The 18,626-nt window shown below is 48.1% G+C and overlaps 5 protein-coding genes across 5 annotated transcripts; 3 read left to right on the top strand and 2 right to left on the bottom strand.

The window, feature by feature from the left end:
- The first annotated feature begins 126 nt into the window (after positions 1-126).
- Positions 127-10,165, top strand: FOMMEDRAFT_21560 (uncharacterized protein). Its single transcript, XM_007268323.1, has 37 exons — positions 127-156; positions 214-305; positions 364-3,898; positions 3,958-4,075; positions 4,127-4,251; positions 4,305-4,522; positions 4,575-4,792; positions 4,846-4,968; positions 5,024-5,899; positions 5,955-6,043; positions 6,113-6,368; positions 6,422-6,439; positions 6,493-6,534; positions 6,590-6,674; positions 6,729-6,773; positions 6,827-6,943; positions 6,994-7,040; positions 7,099-7,122; positions 7,187-7,203; positions 7,257-7,336; positions 7,389-7,404; positions 7,460-7,470; positions 7,527-7,628; positions 7,681-7,745; positions 7,816-7,849; positions 7,902-8,003; positions 8,056-8,079; positions 8,132-8,218; positions 8,286-8,420; positions 8,479-8,887; positions 8,935-8,994; positions 9,046-9,135; positions 9,191-9,225; positions 9,281-9,344; positions 9,401-9,513; positions 9,568-9,743; positions 9,860-10,165. The coding sequence occupies exons 3-9, from the start codon at positions 400-402 to the stop codon at positions 5,370-5,372; spliced, it is 4,650 nt and encodes a 1,549-aa protein (XP_007268385.1). The 5' UTR covers positions 127-156; positions 214-305; positions 364-399; the 3' UTR covers positions 5,373-5,899; positions 5,955-6,043; positions 6,113-6,368; positions 6,422-6,439; positions 6,493-6,534; positions 6,590-6,674; positions 6,729-6,773; positions 6,827-6,943; positions 6,994-7,040; positions 7,099-7,122; positions 7,187-7,203; positions 7,257-7,336; positions 7,389-7,404; positions 7,460-7,470; positions 7,527-7,628; positions 7,681-7,745; positions 7,816-7,849; positions 7,902-8,003; positions 8,056-8,079; positions 8,132-8,218; positions 8,286-8,420; positions 8,479-8,887; positions 8,935-8,994; positions 9,046-9,135; positions 9,191-9,225; positions 9,281-9,344; positions 9,401-9,513; positions 9,568-9,743; positions 9,860-10,165.
- Positions 10,166-10,613: 448 nt separating this feature from the next.
- Positions 10,614-13,404, top strand: FOMMEDRAFT_110658 (histidine biosynthesis trifunctional-protein). Its single transcript, XM_007268322.1, has 3 exons — positions 10,614-12,613; positions 12,676-13,031; positions 13,087-13,404. The coding sequence occupies exons 1-3, from the start codon at positions 10,637-10,639 to the stop codon at positions 13,310-13,312; spliced, it is 2,559 nt and encodes an 852-aa protein (XP_007268384.1). The 5' UTR covers positions 10,614-10,636; the 3' UTR covers positions 13,313-13,404.
- Positions 13,405-13,613: 209 nt separating this feature from the next.
- FOMMEDRAFT_90066 (Thiamin diphosphate-binding protein) lies at positions 13,614-14,902 on the bottom strand (the record flags this gene model as incomplete). Its single annotated transcript, XM_007268321.1, has 6 exons — positions 13,614-13,700; positions 13,761-13,896; positions 13,950-14,248; positions 14,305-14,548; positions 14,612-14,727; positions 14,795-14,902. 6 exons carry the CDS (start codon positions 14,900-14,902, stop codon positions 13,614-13,616), a joined length of 990 nt encoding a protein of 329 aa, XP_007268383.1.
- A 355-nt stretch (positions 14,903-15,257) lies between these two features.
- Positions 15,258-16,289, top strand: FOMMEDRAFT_110650 (short-chain dehydrogenase; the record flags this gene model as incomplete). The annotated part of the gene is made up of 5 exons (XM_007268320.1): positions 15,258-15,304; positions 15,356-15,496; positions 15,554-15,874; positions 15,931-15,997; positions 16,061-16,289. The coding sequence occupies 5 exons, from the start codon at positions 15,258-15,260 to the stop codon at positions 16,268-16,270; spliced, it is 786 nt and encodes a 261-aa protein (XP_007268382.1). The 3' UTR covers positions 16,271-16,289.
- A 64-nt stretch (positions 16,290-16,353) lies between these two features.
- On the bottom strand, positions 16,354-18,434 carry FOMMEDRAFT_125748 (uncharacterized protein). The gene is made up of 6 exons (XM_007268319.1): positions 18,150-18,434; positions 17,841-18,094; positions 17,453-17,791; positions 17,087-17,398; positions 16,709-17,021; positions 16,354-16,652 (listed from the first exon to the last, which is right to left on the bottom strand). The coding sequence occupies exons 1-6, from the start codon at positions 18,345-18,347 to the stop codon at positions 16,506-16,508; spliced, it is 1,563 nt and encodes a 520-aa protein (XP_007268381.1). The 5' UTR covers positions 18,348-18,434; the 3' UTR covers positions 16,354-16,505.
- Between the last annotated feature and the right edge of the window lie 192 nt (positions 18,435-18,626).

The following is an 18,626-nucleotide window of genomic DNA, read 5'->3' as shown; positions in this document are numbered from 1 at the left end:
CGCCATCATTCAGAGTTTATAAAGTCCATTTTAAGCTGTGCACGTGAAGTCATCCCGTGACTCGCCGAATCATATCGCGACTTCGGAACGTAAACCGCGCGTATGCCTTCGGGCTCGACTGCTACACACAAACCTCCAGGTGAACGGCATTCAAGGGTATTTTGTTATCGTTCTTCTTGACGGATGGCTTGTTATTGACCTGAACCTCTGTAGCCCAATACTCCTGTCCTCCTAGGCCTCGCGCTGGACTTGCATGTGTTGCGCTTTTGTTTCCAATTCTGGTGGTTTGAACATCCATTTACGTTAGGTCAGTAACTCTGGCTAATGTTAGCGTACGCTTCATCACATTTATTACTTTTCTGCAGTGTACATTATCAGTTTTTCCCGTCCTACTCGATTATGAGGCGCTCAAGAGAGAGAGGTAGACCCACATCTCCCAGAAGACTGACAGAGTACGAAGGCCAAACCAATGGGCATGGAGACCACTACCCAGACGATGAGTCAGATGCTCCTCCTAGCGAACCGTCTAGTTCTTCGTCCCTACTTAACGACCGAGTTTCGGCGAGTGAGCGGATTGTGCCCTCTTCTGAGTCGATGGATGAGGTCGCGTCATTCGGCCCGCATTTCTCAGCGAAGCGACATCTATCCTGCGGCAATCCACACTCGCGCATCAATCTCTCCAATTTCACGTCTTGGAAGAACAGGAACAGGTTGAAGACGACGAATGCTGCACTCGTGGTTTGTCTGAATATCGATGTGGATCCGCCTGATATCGTCAAGACTAATCCGTGCGCGGTTCTTGAATGCTGGGTCGATCCGCATAGCTTGCCCTCTAATAAGGCGTTGGAAGCCATCGGAAATAATTTGCACCATCAGTTTGAATGCCTCAGTCCCCGGATCAAGTTCAAACCGTATCTCGATCCCTCATACGAAGAGACTCAAAAGTTCTGTCAGAATTTGCGAAAGGTGGCAAAGGACGACCGTTGTCTGTTCTACTACAATGGCCATGGTGTTCCAAAACCGACACCTAGTGGTGAATTATGGGTTTTCAACAGAAGCTATTCGCAATATATTCCGGTATCACTCATCGAAATTCAGAACTGGCTTGGTTCGCCTTGTGTTTACATCTGGGATTGCTCGGCCGCGGGTAATCTTCTAACTAACTTCATCAATTTCGCGGAGAAGAGAGATGCTGACGCTATGATGAAACATGGTGGGTATCCCGACGGCATGATGCCCTTCATGGAGTCTATACAACTTGCTGCTTGCCTCGCTCACGAGCAACTTCCGATGAATCCCGAGCTCCCAGCAGATCTTTTCACGTCCTGTCTGACTTCCCCGATGGATATTGCCCTCCGTTGGCATCTTATTAGCCAGAATCTGCCTGATAATATCACGTACGATATGGTCCAGAGAATTCCTGGAGATCTCAAGGACCGTAGGACTCCACTGGGCGAACTGAACTGGATATTCGTTTCCATCACAGATACTATCGCATGGACTACTTTTTCGGAAGATATATTCTACCGCCTATTCCGGTCCGATTCGTTCGTTGCTGTTCTCTTCCGCAATTTCCTCCTTGCAGAACGCATTATGAAGAATTACCACTGCACGCCTCATACATACCCGCCTTTACCTCCAACCAATACCCACCCGATGTGGTCACAATGGGACTTAGCTGTTGATGCTGTTTTGCGGCAACTTCCAGACCTCCTTGGTAACGAAGAAAAGAATGGAGGCGTAGTAGCGGCGTCGAACTCGGAAGCCTCATATACTTATATTCCGAGCAGATTTTTCGTAGATCAGCTCACTGCCTTTGACCTTTGGATCTCTCGTGGAGGTTCTGCTCTTACGAAGCGCGGTCCAGCATCGTCGACTGTGGCAACAGCGGTGGAGGGCGTCGGCACAATTGATCAAGGCGAAGGATTGGAGAACCTTGTGCCGCGTAAACCTCCAGAACAACTCCCTATCGTCTTGCAGAATATTTTATCTCAGCCGCATAGACTACGCGTACTCTATCTTTTAGCGAAATTCGTAGACCTTGGCCCATGGGCGGTGCACTTCGCACTGACGATTGGAATTTTCCCGTTTATTGTTAAGCTCTTGCAAGCGCCATCCAGGGAGCTCCGACCAGTGCTTCTTTTCATTTGGGCGAGAATATTAGCTGTCGACCCGAGCTGCCAGACTGACTTATATGCGAATCACGGATACAAATACTTTGCAAATTCCCTCGCTCTCCCAGATGACCCCTCTGGTACTATTGCGAATAGCGCGGAACACCGAGCGATGTGCTGCTTTGTATTATCCGCTATTGTTCGAGGCTTTCCGCAAGCTCAAAATGCGTGTTGGCAAGAGCGAGTCTTTGATAATTGTTTCGAACGATTGGATGAGGAGGATTTCTTGCCTAAGCAATGGATGGCGCTGTGCATCGGTCAGATGTGGGACGGTAACGATGATATCAAGATATATGGTGTGGACCGAGGTACACAGGACAAACTAATTGGAATGCTTTCTGATCCATCACCTGAGGTACGGGCTGCTGCTTTATTTGCTTTGGGCACTTTCATGGGAGCATCTGGGTCATCTGATGCTAACAAGAGGGGAGGCGGCGGCACAGGAAGCATGTATCATCTTGACGAGAGGACGCATTTCCGGCTGGAAGTAGCAGTCGGAACCGGTGCAGCTCTCACCACGAGAGACGACGCAAGTCCAATGGTTCGGAAAGAGCTTTTGATCCTGCTTAGCTGTCTGGTCAAGGAATGGCGAGGTTACTTTGTCGTCGTCGCTTGGCTATACTGGGAAGAAGAGCGGAAACGCATGGCAAGCCCCTATACACGTTTCTCGCATGGAGAGGATATAACGAATTCGGCTATTCAAGAATGGCTCGATAGCTTGGGCGATGATGATGCCTATCGTGAAGACAGTCGAGTTCTTATGTCTTCATTCTACACAATTTATGTATTCCTTCTGGAACTGTCAGTCGATCCGTATCCTGAGGTCGCGGCATATGCCCAGACCATTGTCGATTATATCATGGCCCTTCTCCTTGAGTCTCCTTTCACTCGGCTTGATCAGGCGACCTTACATTTTCCTCCACCCGCACGAGGGCAGCGGGCCATGCAGGACGTACGACCGCGGTTGTCATCCCAGCTATCACCATCTGCGGCGTCTTTCTCCCAATCTGCGCGTAACCCATTGACACGCAGTGAATCCGCGACAAGTGCTATATCTTCTCAAAGCTCTACTCTGATGAAGCGGACAGCATCAATCGCAAATTCGTTGAAGAATCTTGCTAACCAATACGCATTCCCTTCTTCTGGAGATGATACGGTTGGTTTGACCTCACAAGCGGGCCAGAAAAATCGATATGACACCATCGACTTGTCTTGTCCCCCATCTCCCAATCTTAACCACGCTGAGTATGCCTCACCTTACCCGGTTGAATCTCCGGATACTGCCAGTCCGACCGTTACTACGGCTCAGAACGGGGGACATTCACCATGTGATTTCCTGGCATCCGATGTAATGGAGGCCCTTATCGAGGAAGACATGGAACGTCTTAGGAGTAGGCGTCGCAAGAAAACGCAGCAGAGGCATTATCAACAATATGCCCACAACTCCGAACCTTTGACTAGTCCATCTGGTAGTACATTCTCTCACGATTCTGCGAGTAGTGCGGCAAGTATCTTGCTTGGTCTCGGGACAGGCGCTGGCTTTAAAGACGTGCTTCCACTGAAGAGCCGATTCTATGATTGGTGCTGCGAGTACTTTACGGAAACACAGATGCGTCAACCAGAAGCACAAGAACCGGGAAGCATACAGTATAACGAGCAAATGTGGAGGCAACAAAGGAACGAGAAACTCGAGGAAGAAACTCTAGCTCAGGCTGATTTGGCTAGTAAGTTCCATATAATCGTACACACGCTAACATAACTTTGTTTAACGAGCATGGCGCAGGGCACTGCAAATGGGATAGACCAATCACAAGCATACCGCATAACGGTCCTGTTTCTAAACTGGTCTTCCACGGCTACGACACACACCTCTTCGTCGCGAACGATTCAAATATGATCAGGTTTGTTATGCCTTCTTTTTTTTTGGCAACGCCTTGAACTAAATCACATAGTGTATACGATTGGTCGCGTCGCGAGCGGCTGTTGCTCTTTAACAACGGCAATCCTTCCGGAACGTCCATTACTTGGTTAGGGTGCATTAATCAAGACGTTGGCGGTATCATTATGTCTGGTTCTTGTACGTCTTAATCTAATTGTCTGTTCTCTTTCCTAACATCTCTTTCCTCTCAGCGGACGGAATCATTCACATGTATCGAAACTATGATACCACATATAAGGACAGGCCCTTGCAAATGGTCACATCGTTCCGAGCGCTCAGCAATATGATACCCATGAAGCGAGGGAGCGGATTAGTTCTTGACTGGCAACAGAACCAAGGCGTAATCATTGCTGGAGGTGATTCGAGAAGCATTCGATTATGGGATGCAAATCGAGAGATTGCGAGCTTGGTATTCGATTCAGATTGCTTCTTCTGCAATGTTGACTCACCCTACCACTCAGGAATTCCTAACGCAATCAGAGAGCCCAGTCACGTCTATTGCTTCGGATCCCAACTGCTCTTCAATGTTTGCGGCAAGCTTTGCCGATGGCAGCATACAAGTTTATGATAAGCGTCTCGATGAAGAAGATGCTGTGGTAAGATCATACAGTGGACATTCTGCATGGGTGCAGGGTATTCGTTGGCAGAAAGGTGCAGCGAGAGATTTCCTATCAGCAGGGTAAATTTGAAGCTTCATCATACCTTGTCAGGTACTGATACTGCATGTTTTAGGGTGGATGGCGAGGTGAAACTCTGGGATATGCGTCGAGGAAGGTCTTCCATCGCTTCTTGGAACCTTTGTCGAGATGGCCTAGCTAGTTTTGCCGTTCATGAGCAATGCTCCGTGTTTGCTGCGTTCGTGTGCTACCTGTGCTTTTCTATGAACACTATCTGACTCTCATTCTTCTAGGTTATCCTCACTTTCCGCAACACGTTACCGTGAACAAATGGCCTACATCCATTCACATCACGCCCTTCCTCCCAACCAGCCTGTCCTCCTTTCCCGATTCGCTGTCCCTTCGGGCTTGCATTACCCTCCACAGCGGGACATGTCATCAATTCCTCCTTCGAATCTCGCTTTCCATCCACACGAGATGATCTTAGGTGTCGGCGGTGTAGAAGGCACCATCCGCCTAATGGGCTGCAAGCTCGTTGAACAAGCCGATCAATCATATCGGGACTCGGTGTATACACCATCCACAACACAGAATGGTGGTGCTGCTGGATATTTCTCGTCTGTTCATTCTATGACTCCGTGACTCTACTATCTATTCCGTGTTTTTTATTTCACTTTCATCATTTTCTCTCCGCTTTGTACTATCAGCTTGTTTTACTGTACGCTATTTGTATACCTTGTCTAATTTCAACCACTAACTGTCACTTCTGCGTCACAATATACACATTCGGGAACAAAAATTATTCGACATGGTCGTTGAGTCAACTGACAAGAACAAAGACGGTACAGAACTTAGTACATCTCTTGGTCGAACAGGGATCAGCATGGTAGCAAGACGATACATCAGCGACAATTTCAATGAATGAGAGGTATTCTTCAACTGAGTAACACGAGCGCACAAGAATACTCGAAAAGAAAAGAAAACCGTTCAAGAGAAGTACATAGTCGTCGTCGCTTTCTGGTGCAGCGGTTTGAATTTGCTCTTGTACGACTCGAGGATCGTATTAAGCTGTTCGTCGCTTGTCTGTGTATCGGTGTCCGAGAAGTTGAACCCGTCCGCAGCCTGAGGGTCGAAATGGTTCTTGGCACGAGAACAGACAATGTCGGCATCTGGAATATATTTTTAATATCAAAGAAGCTATAATGTAAGGCACAAATAACTTACAGTAGACTGGAGCAGGGATTGACACCGAGCGAGTCGAACGAGCATAGACGTGACACAACGCGAAGGATAGCTGCTGTATTCCATCCGGCCTAACAGTAATAACAACCGGAAATCAGCCAACTGATGAAAAAAACATATTCAGAAAAGGCACTACTGACGTAAACTGATTCTCATCCAGCAAAACATTATAGTGGGCCGGTCGACTAGTGCCAAGCAAACCTCCATGGCTCTGAAGATAGAAATCAAATTCCGCTGGGTTTGTGACGTCCCGATCAACCACAGTGCCAGCAGGGCAGTTGCCGGATTTGTCGGCCTCGCTTGGCGACATAGGGAAGAAACGGACGTGGTGTCGCTTGCCAACAACGATTACTGTAATCTTCGGTGGTGGGTTGATTCCCAACTGCTTGCATGCCTCTGGGAAAGGAGGATGAGAAAAATCGAATGTCTGATCTGCTAGCATAGCTTACCTCTCAACTTAGGCACCTCTGCAAGTCAATAGTCAGTACTTGATTGCATCTGATGGAAAGACACCACAAACCTAGATCAATGACTTGCTGGAATTGACCTTCTGACACACCATCTGTAGCGGATGACTTAACACGATGGCCAGCAGCATATGTATGTGAAGAACATACCACGGTAGAATATTATCCGCTTCGGGTCGGCGTTGCTTTTCTTCTCAATGATTCGACGACGCTTGCGATACATGTCGATAATATGCTGAGATCCGTCAGTTTCGTACTGATGTTTGATTGAAAGTATCAAGCGACGTACCTTAGCCATTTCCTCGAGATCATCAATCATCTCTCTACGAGAGGTCTGGAATCAAGTAATGTTAGAAAGCTACATCATGAAATAGAGCACTTGCTTACCTGTACACGCATTGTTGCGATGTACATGGCTGAAGTCGAATCAACGTTTCCGACAACAGAAGTGAACGACGGCCGGCCTTCGGAGCCTGGTGCAGGGTGAATAACATCGGCGCCCATCTACAAGGAATTTAAGCGTTTGGCGAAGCCGAAATGGTGGCCAAACGTACGACAATTGTTGGGTTGGTATCATCTGTCAAGTGATTGACAGAGGCAGCTATAGAATATACAACGTAAAAAAGGTAGTGTCTGATGAATTGTGGAGCTGAACTTACGATCAGGAATGGCATTGATTCCACCTACAATCAGGGCATTGTTCGTAAGATCATGCATAAAGAGCAACTTTGTAATTGAGGTCCTCACCGAGTTTGACATTTATCCTGAGATTAGATGTCAGTTCAGAGAATGATAGCGAAAGTGAAAATATACAGACTTTAGAGCAACATTTGCATAGTACTGTGGCTTTGCACGGAAGCATTTACTTGACTTGAGGCACTGCGTTGCAACCCCAGTCTACACAACCATATTTTAGCTGACAGTCCTAAAATACACATGAGAAACTTACAACACAATCACCAAAGCTAGTACAATCAGAGTTAGTAAAACTAATGTATACATGATCAAGAAGCCACTGACTGTTTTATGCTCTGAAGAGTATGATATTGGTCAATTTGCCACCAAAGTAAGGAGGGTAAGTACATACCGTGTAAATGTCAGTCCCACCCTCAGGCAAGACAGCGACAATGAGAGTGGGTAACTTCCCCTCTCGTTGGGCAATATGGCTTTTACCAGCCTCCCTGAGTTGCTACTCACCAATGAGACGCAGCTTCTTTTAAATAAATAAAACCATTACATACGTCCATGATTCGGCCTTGTCCACTATAATAGAACACTGGTGGGTTTGTATCCTGACACGCAATTCCTATTAACCAGGCAAGTTAAAATTGTATTAATTTGCAAATCTCCGAACCAACACGATGCATACAACGTACCGACTTCACGAACACTCGCTAAAAGGCCTTGGATCTGCAGACCATGAACACGGAGTTTGAAGCACAACGCTACAGCAAAGACATACCATGTTTCTTGCATTTTCCCTGGAGAATCTTCGTTCCTGCTCGTAAACAACAACCATCCAACCCGCAACAGCCGTGGGATGATAAAATTGTTTGTCAATCATCTAAAAACATCTCGTTCATGATCAGTCTCTGCATCAAAAGTCAATTTCTTACGTTCCATGCCCCGTCCCGAGGTGTCTGATAAGGAGATCAGGGCAGTGATTATACAAATGTACGACACAATGCTCACGATCGTCTGTGTGCGGCTTCTCGCCCCATATTTCAAGGTCGGAGGGTTCAAAACACGGGCCTGCACTTTCAAAGGGCCAGGGTTTGGCTTCATTCAAACGTCAACAAGATCAATTTCCTTTTGAGTAACCGATGGTAGCAACCCATATACTCACGTCCATGTGCATTCCGAATTGACGAACGTATTCCGACTGGCCATAGCTGAGAACGCTCAGCCCGTTGCGGATGCTTTGAAGGCGTTCATTTGGGCGCTTTGTCGCAAACTCGAGGACCTGTTTCGTCTTCTCCGGCTAGAGTAGAGGGTGTTATGAATTCGATGAAGTTGACGCATTTTCGCAGTACACTTACAGGAACTTGCTTCCTCATGATTTGGCCCTCGGGTACCACGCATAGCTCAATCGGAATGAGTGCACCAGAACCGACCTCAACGCATGGCAAATCGGGATACTGAAGTGACCGTCCTAGTACCCGTTGGAAATACTGAGCAACGCGCATTGTACCGCCCTCACGAGTGTTGAACTGCAAATCGCTTGCACTGGCAGGGGAGATCTTCTTTACAACACGCGGTGTCCTCGAAGTACGACCTGATTGGTCAGGGTATGTTGTCAAGATACGAATTCCGGATATGAAGCGCTGCAGACGTAGACGCTCCCGCTCCGGAAACTTGTGCTTTGAGTCCGCCTTCAGGGTTAGGGCGTACGGTTTATCTTGGCCAAGATACTCTAGGCAAAGGTCGAGGAGTTTACCCGACTTGTACCTAGCCTGATGTCAAGAGTGCACAAAGGTACTACTTAGTAAACTCACATTGCGCCAGTCGAAATATCAACATTTATTAGCATTTTCCCAACTGCTGGCCGAACCGACCTGAGAGAAACATAATTAATACGCAAAGAAGAATGGAAGAGATGGTCTTACTGGAAATAGCCCCTCCATAGTTCAATACCGAGACCAATCTCCTGCTTTTCTTGAGAGGTGAAAAATGACCGAACATTAAATGGGTACTTCCTAGAAGTGCAAGCTAAGCAGACGGTAACAGATACGATCACATAGAAAGACATACTGCGTGGGCTCCATTCGGATAACCACGTTCAGCGCCTTAAAGGGAAACATAAGCGCCTACAAAAACACGGCGGAGGAAGGAACAACTCACGGTGATCGCAGTCAGGACGTCATTGTCGTGACTCTGCTTGCCCTCTAGGAAGCGTTCCAGAACACTGGAACGATAAATAAGGAAAACCGATCCCGCAGCAGCAGAGAAGAGGTAAATTACACAGGATTGATCTCCGCAACCTTGTTCAGTTTAATCTTGTACGTTTTTGGGCCCCTTGCATCCGGTGAAGCCTGCATGTCTGTTGTGCGAGTATCGGCAAGAGATACATCAAACTAGGAGAGTATGGTAAATACTGTGAAGGCCGGAACACTGGGAGCTATATGCACCTCGCAATTATTCTCGCCGTTCGGAAATTTCAATGTGGTGGCCGCAAAGAGGTTTTTGCGCCCGTCGTATACGGCCCTCGGAGTAAAGATATTTGGAGCGACGACCGTCTGTAGGTGAGTAATGAGGTCCATGTTGAGACGAGCAGGCAGGACTTTCTCAGATGGCGTGATGACTAGTCATTGAATCGAGCTTGTATCAACGCCGCATTGTGTTTGTTATTACATTTACGCACCGACTATACAAAGAATGACAGGCTCAGCAGCTATATTGAAAGACTTCCAGGAAACTCACCATCGTAGTGAGAGATGACTCCCTGGGGAATCGATACGGCGAAATGATTGGTATGAACATATCTGACCGTACCAGAAGTACCGTATGCCGTGCGCTTTACGCCGATGGTTGATATGTGCGAGCTCGCTGCAGGCGCAGCGCTACCTTGGGACGACGAGCTACTACGTATGATTGGGCCTCCTCGCGTTGGAGGACCTCCCCTACCTGGCGGACCTGCCCTACCTCGGGAGGATGAAGATGGTATTCTAGGAGGCATTCGAAAACGTACAGAGAGCTAACAGTAAGGGTGCAAGAGAGAGAGAAAGAGAGATGTGGGTTGTGAAGTTGAAAGGCGAAGGAAGAAAGAAATAGATATGGCTTAAGAAGGGTGGCGCGAAAGACGTAGAGAACGTATGCAAAGGCCAATCGGGAGGGGATCGATTGCGATTGAACTTTATGAACAAAATCAGTCACTGGCTTGCCAACTCTGATGGGCCCCAGCGCCAAATAGCTGCTTTCAGAGATAACGCGGCGACCGGATATTCACACAGGCGATCGAGTCAGTGCGCCAGCACGCCATAGTCTATTCATTTTCGCGGATGCATGTCTCTCTCTCTCGATGGACTTTCAGCAAATGTGGTCAAGCGACGATCATTAATGGTCACGTGCACGTTCTAGCCTTCCCTGACAGTGACAGTGAGTGCGTCATTTTCTTAAATAATTTTCCTCGTGCATATACGCTGCTGTTTTTACTTGCCTTGTGGTACTAGTTATACGGCACTGGGAGGTCGATTCAGAATGTCCGCCTTCCTCGCCCTCATAGACAATGCCGATGCCTCTCTTATTTGGCCGCTGTCCCGAATAGCTCCACTGATTCTCACAGCCGATGCAGCATCGCAGAACACGTTGCCTGCAAATGCATCGTACTTCGTCCTTGCAGAGCATGACTCGTCTGCAAACCTTGACGATGTTGTATCCTGGCTCGACAATGGCGCAGACAAGGTCATCCTTCCCCTTTCATGGGCTATAGAACTTGCCGGAGTCCTTCCGCCAGAGCGCCTAGTGCTACTCCTAGATGTCGCGAACGTAAGCGCCGTCTCAGACAAGCTCAGAGCCGGCGTCTCTGGTGTCCTCGTCCGGACTCCAGCAGCGGATGCCGAATTCGTTTCCTCAATCTCGCGTTTTTTCACAGGCTCGGACATATATGTCCAATCAACTGCCTCCTCGCCTCCTTCTCTCCAAACAATTCGCCAACTTAAAAATGCGAACGCGACTCTCGTGCTACCGACTTCGCAACTATCTATCACTGATACATCGTCTTCTCATCTCAATATCGCAGATGCATTTCTCGCTCCAATTTCTACGGACCGGCCAGACGGCCTAATCCCGACCGTTGTTTCATCCTTTAATCAGGGTGGTAGATCACTGGGCCTCGTCTATTCATCGATTGAATCAATTAAGGAAAGCATCCTGACCGGGAGGGGCGTCTATCAGAGCCGTAAGCACGGACTTTGGAGAAAGGGAGAAACTTCAGGCTCAACCCAAGATGTTGTAAAAATATCCCTGGACTGTGACTCCGACAGTCTCGAGTTCAGTGTCATCCAACATGGAAAGGGATTTTGCCATTTGGATCGTCCGTCTTGCTTCGGTCGCCTTTCTGGACTATCCGCACTTGAGCAGACTCTACAGTCGCGACTTGAATCGGCGCCTGAGGGTTCTTACACGCGGAGACTATTCAATGACCCTGACCTGCTACGCTCCAAGATTATGGAGGAAGCCGACGAGTTAAGTACGGCGGAGACTAAGGACCAGGTCGCGTTTGAAGCTGCAGATCTCATTTACTTCGCCCTCACTCGCTGTGTCGCAGCCGGTGTCAGTATCGCAGATATCGAACACAATCTAGACAAAAAGTCCAAAAAGGTCACTCGGAGACCAGGCAACGCAAAACCACAATGGTCATCCAAGCCTCAAAACAACAACTCTACAACGCAAGATGGAGAAAAAGCGAACTCATCCAGTCCCGCCCCACTTTCACCAGACGAACCAATTCGAATGCGTACGACCTCGCTTGACGGAATATCTGCTACCGCTCGTGCAGAACTCCTCAAGCGTCCAGTCCTACGGTCCGACGAAATGATAGCAAAAGTCAAGCCCATCGTCGATGCCGTGCGCACCCGCGGCGACGCCGCCCTCCTCGACTTCACCGCCAAGTTTGACAAGGCCACCTTATCCTCACCTATCCTACGCCCTCCATTCTCTAAAGAAAGCATGGCACTCCCCACCGAGGTGCGCGCCGCAATCGACATTGCATACGCGAACATCCGCATGTTCCACGCCGCACAGACGAGTGATGCGCCGCTTGTCGTTGAGACGAGTCCGGGAGTCGTGTGTACGCGATTTGCACGTCCGATCGCGCGTGTAGGGTTATACGTTCCAGGCGGAACGGCTATACTCCCCTCAACAGCCTTGATGCTCGGCGCACCAGCCCAGGTCGCAGGATGCCATGAAATCGTGCTCGCAACTCCACCCCGTCCCGACGGGAGCATCTCCCCCGAGGTGATGTACGTCGCGCAACTCGTAGGCGCGTCAGCAATCCTGATAGCTGGAGGTGCACAAGCCGTCGCGGCCCTTGCGTACGGAACAGAGAGCGTTCCGAAGGTAGACAAGATTTTCGGACCTGGAAATCAATGGGTCACCGCTGCGAAGATGCTTGTGCAGAACGATACAGATGCACTCGTGTCTATTGATATGCCTGCTGGACCTTCAGAAGTCTTGGTTTGTCATACTGAATCACTACTTCAAAGTATAGATCGGTCTAATATTTCAATGATACCCAGGTTATAGCAGATCACACAGCAAACGCATCCTTCGTCGCTGCCGACCTCCTCTCCCAAGCCGAACATGGCATCGACTCTCAAGTAGTCCTCGTCGCAATCAACCTCCCTACCTCCCACATATCCGAAATCGAATACGAACTCGACAAACAAGCCCGTGCCCTCCCACGAGTCGACATCATGCGCGAATCCATTCCAAAGAGCTTAATCGTCAATGCCAAGTCATTTGACGAAGCAATTCAATTTTCGAATGACTATGCTCCGGAGCACCTTATCCTCCATATTGAACAGGCTGCAGAGGCGGTGAAGAAGGTTAATAATGCTGGGAGTGTCTTTGTTGGGCCTTATACACCTGAAAGGTATTTATGCCTTTTCTTTGTTTCATATCGCCTTTCATTGACAAATTTCTTTCAGCTGTGGTGACTATGCATCCGGTACAAACCACACGCTTCCAACAAATGGGTATGCTCGGCAGTTTAGCGGCGTCAACACTCAATCTTTCCAAAAGCACATTACGTCTCAGGAGATCACTCGAGAAGGGCTAGAGATCCTCGGACCCGTTGTTGCTACTCTCGCCGACACGGAAGGACTTGGAGCTCATGCAAATGCTGTACGCCTGCGTTTACAAGCAGGAGCGTAACCATAAAACCCCAAGGAATAGAAATGAATTAGGTGGAAATGGAAAATAGAGAAATGATAACTTGTATTATTGGATATCAATTTATTACAGCCTTCTCTCACCCACTTCCAGCGCAATGAGCTTATATGAATGCAGCGGAAAGTCCCCAAATGAAAAGAACATGTATTAGTCGCCATCACCCAGAAGGCAAATACTGCGCATCATTATGAACAGCAAATTAACAAAGCAACTTTTGTCTAAAGTCTACGTAGAAAGTGAATGTCCGGGGTGACGACAGTATGTAAGCTATCAGCTATTACGCCTAGTTGGTCCTGTAAAGAGCACGCTTGGCAACCTTGACAATAAGTGGAGTGTCGGGGAAAGCCATGGTCTCGAGATTGGTGGCATACTAGAATAGCATTATCAGCTCAACTTCCAATTGGTCTGTTTTCTGAAGAAATTAACTCACTGGTGTAGGAACATCAGCGCCAGTTATACGTTCAACAGGAGCGTCCAAGTAGTCGAATGCCTCACTCTCGACAATTTGTGCACAGATCTCACTGCCCACGCCGAATGCAGGGAAGCCGCCCTCAACAATCAACAAGCTGGAAAAGACTTATTAAATTCTGCAAACGTTAAGAATTGTCTATGCACGCACCGGTTAGTCTTCTTTACAGAAGCCTTAATAGCGTCGATGTCAAGCGGACGAATACTGCGGAGGTTAATAACTTCTGCCTTAATGCCTTCCTTCGCGAGTTCCTGGGCAGCCTCAAGCGAGTGGGTGACCATCTTACTGTGCGCAACAATCGTGACGTCGCTCCCCTCAAGCTCGACCTTCGCCTTTCCAATGGGTAGCAAGAAATTGTCCGACATTGCCTCCTGCGAGACAGGGAAGGTCACACCGTACATCATCTCATTTTCGAGGAATACAATTGGGTTGGGGTCGCGAATAGCAGCCTATCAGAGCAAATTAGCGAAAATGACAACACGTAAGAGAGAAGTGCGACGCGTACTTTCAATAGACCTTTGCAATCCTCCGCAGACCAGGGACTGAGGACCTTAAGACCGGGGATTTGACCATACCACGACGCATAGTCTTGGGAGTGCTGCGCTGCTACACCAGCGGCCGCGCCGTTGGGTCCACGGAAAACGACAGGACAAGGAACGTTCCCACCAGACATGTAGTACGTCTTGCCAGCAGAGTTCACAATCTGATCAATGGCCTGCATTGCGAAGTTGAAAGTCATGAACTCGCAGCTATCATGATGAATAAGTCAACATCGAATGAATTTTTGTTCATAGTGAATGAAGACGTCATACACAGGTCGTAAACCAGCCAAGGCAGCACCGACTGCTACGCCAGCGAAACCCATCTCGGTGATAGGCGTGTCTATCACTCGCTTCTCACCGAACTTGTCGAGCAGACCTTTAGTGATCTGAACGACGCGTTAATTTTTCATAAAACAATTTCCTCAAATAAACCCAAAGTTTCGCGAAACGAACCTTGTAAGCACCATTATAACGCGCAACCTCCTCCCCAAGAATAAAAACCGACTCATCCCGAAGCATCTCCTCCTCCATAGCAGAATTGAGTGCCTCACGCACAGTCATCTGTATGAACACAAATACCATGAGCACATTATTCCTGACATATTTTCACCGTCATGACAAACCTGATGTTCACTCTGGGTGGCATAACTGCGCGCGAGAGCCAGTCGTCGCGCAGCAAGTGGCACGGCAGAGCGTTTTGGGCGCGCAAGTGCGGGTGCAAGGCGGGCGAGGCGGGAGGCCATGGCGGGGGAACAGAGGGGATTGGATGAGGTGAAGCCGTGCTGTTGCTGGCCAGTGACCTTTTTCGATGAGGTGAATCTTTGGGGAGTGGTGCGGCGTTTGCCGTTGCCAATCGTTTCTCAATCCGCGGTGAACGCATATAACGACATCGCTAGTTTACCTCCGACCCCGAGCCATGGCGGAACAGCGGAAACATGTTGTCCTCGTCACTGGTGCTTCAAAGTAATATCATTTAGTCAATCGCACTCGATAATCTCCCTGACTGTTGAACAGAGGAATTGGGTTAGCCGCTACTAGACATTTATTAGAAACCTTCAATGCAATAGTCGTTGCTGTATCTCGGAGCCGCTCTCCAGAACTACTCGAATTGCTCAAGAAATACCCATCTGCTCTCCTTTCTATCGAAGCAGACATGTAACATGCCTCTTTTAGCTCGTCGACTACACTCTTACATAGAATAACACTGTTTAGAACAAACGAAGCAGCAACGCGCGATGCCATAGCACTTGCCATAAAGACATACCGAAACCTCGATGGTCTAATTCTCAACGCAGGAGTAGTCGAACCTATGGGATTGATACGCGATCCTGAGATTACGACGGAATCTTGGAGGAGGCACTTTGATGTTAACTTCTTCTCGTTACTTTACACCGTCCAAGCCGCGCTACCAGCCTTGCGCTCAAGTGACCTCAGAGGTCGAATTATTTTTATTTCATCGGGCGCCGCAACGGGTGGTACACCCGCCTGGGGAGTATATAATGCAAGCAAGGCTGCGATGAACAGCTTCTGTCGGTAGGTCGTGTATAGGATTTATATATTTATAAACTTTGGTTAACTTTATTCCTAAGTACACTTGCAAACGAGGAACCAGACATCGTCAGTATCGCTCTTCGTCCAGGAATGGTAGATACTGCAGTAAGCAAATCAGCTAGACACTGTTTATACCTCAATATCTTATAAATAATCGTCTATGTCCAGATGCAGGCCCAACTCCGTAACATCGGAGCGTCGAAACTGAGAGATGAAGATGCACAGAAATTCATCCGAGCGCATGCAGAGGGACAGCTAGTGAAGCCCGAGGATGTAGGTCATGTAATAGCGGCTTTATCGCTCAGAGCACCGAAGTCTCTGAGCGGGCAATTCGTTAACTGGAACAGCGATGAATGTAAAGAGTTTAGAAGGTCGTAGAGAGAATACTACATAACCCATTGCTTAACTGTCACCATTGTATATTGGATGCAATTAGCGGCTTTAACTACGACAGATTGGTGGTATGCGATAACGACTTAGGGTATATTACAAGCCGTGCGGATATACGAAAATGAAACAGAAGGTATATGGGAATACGGGGATACAATAGAAACCGAGGGTTTAAGTGAGATTACGTCTAAAAATTTTAAGCAACGATTAATGACCACGAATTCTAGTTCTTGTATTTGAAGTCCTTTATCCAGTCAATGACCTTGCTGATACCTCGTTCGCCTACAAGTAGTGCTTGTCCGTGACGGCCATTAGGATCATACCAAAGACCTTCCTTGACTCCGTGAGATTTGAGATACTTTTTGACACGCTACATTGAGGAAATTAGAGCTTGCTAATACCGTGAAGTGGACGGAAAAATCATACCTCGGCATCAAGGATGGCATCTTTCCCACCGAGCAAGAACAGGGTGCGAGACGGGTCACGGGCGTTTGGAATTTCCTCGAACCAAAGGGTATTACTTAGCCAGTCGAAATGTCGCTGAAGTAAATTAGCGACCCCCAATTCCGTTCCAACAAAATAGCGAACGATAAGCTCAAGGCCGCTCGCGCATGGACGATAAACAAAATTATAGCAGACATCTCCTTCCCAAGAACAGAACGTAACCGGGTCGACAAAGCAAGATCGCTTAATTATTTGTGGAAAAGCTTTTAGCATCCATGCGTGGGCGTAAGAACCACTACAAAAAAGAAAACATTAAATCTTGCGTTAATTAGAATGTCCAAAATCTTTATATTCACGTACTTTGAATGGCTCAACATCGTCACGCCATACTTTTCGTGAACAGAAGGTCCTGCCCAACCTAACCTGTCGATAGCCCCGGCTAGGCAAGCCACTTTTTCGTGACGAAGCATGGGCCGCAAAAACCGTGGGTGAAATATATTCTGAGATATCGGTGGCTGAATGGGTATCATAATTGGAGTATCAGGGAGTTCTTCTAGTATATGTCGCAACACCCTCTGATATTGCCAGATGCCAAGTCCAAGACCATGAAGAAAGACAATCGGATCGGGTCCTGTGGCCCGGGTATAACCAGACGGAACTCTAAGCAAATACCTATAAGATGTATTTAGGCATCAGTTTGCCATTGGACACGGTCGGTGGACCTACTCTAGATCCCTGAACTTTCCGTAAACCAGACCGTACCTCGACTCGTATACCGAGCGAATATACATGTTAATAGCTTTCACGAAGAGGTACCAGCCAAGCGGACGTGGAAGCACGTTCACGGGATCAACGGTGAGACGAAGCACCTGAACTGACGGATCGTACCCGTCGGGAACGGTGCATCCAATTCGTTTTTCAAGTAACTCCGTAGCTTCATCGAGCAGAGTTTTGTGAGTATCGGGAATTCTTCCATGAGCCGGAAGAGCAGCGTTGAAAGTCGACCAGTATAACCATTGCCGAAAATTCTCGCGGCGTACCCTTGACCATGGGACTTTCTTAAACCTATTCATCGTAAGCGAGGGTAAAGAGTCGGGAGAATAGAAAGCAGTACCATGTTCGAAGTCTATCTCTAAAGTCGATTGCCCTCGAGTCGTCACGTTTGAGTTTCTCGATTACCGCATCGGGACTCCCTGGCCTGTCAGTTGCATTGTATTCCTCGTCGCCACCGTCTTCGGGGAGAGGAATGAGGCCGGACTGAAGGACGCGTCGGAAGGCTTGTTGTAGCTCAAATACATCAGCGGGAGTAATTGTGGATGGTCCGGATATTTTTCGTATAAGAAGATAATAATACACGCTGAACGCCACCTTTAATTTGGGATAGTTGAGATATAATTAAAACTAATGTGCAGACAGTACTTGCCTCGCAAACCGCAAGCGTGAATACGGAGAATTCGGTGGTAGAATAATCAAGAACTCTCCAATGTATCACACTGTACGCGACATATGCCCAAGATGCAGGGACAACGCTCCAAATGGGCCCGACGAAGAAGAACAAGACGAGGTAGAATGTCAGGTCGCGCTTTCGTGGCAAAGAGACGGATTCGGAAATATCCTCCATTGCCGTTGTCCTCGATGGTCCTCGACCAAAGGAGATGCCACGGGAGTCAGCCAGCCAGAGGAGACAAGCTACGGAGGCAAACGAACGTGGGGTATGACGAATCGGACCAGGACGGAAAACAAATCAGAAAGTAGTAAGTCGAGCAAAATATGCCCACAATGGATTAGTTTCACTCGCACGTGATAGAGGCAAATCGCAGTCTTTGGCTTGGAGATAAGATATCGACACACCCGGCCATCTCCGATCGGACGTCACGGGAGTGAGGTAACCTTTGACGCG

The sequence above is a fragment of the Fomitiporia mediterranea genome, assembly GCF_000271605.1.
Source record: "Fomitiporia mediterranea MF3/22 unplaced genomic scaffold FOMMEscaffold_8, whole genome shotgun sequence".
NCBI classification, from domain to species: Eukaryota; Fungi; Basidiomycota; class Agaricomycetes; order Hymenochaetales; family Hymenochaetaceae; genus Fomitiporia; species Fomitiporia mediterranea.
Note: the sequence above shows the minus strand (reverse complement) of the source record. Positions and strands in the feature narration are given on the sequence as shown.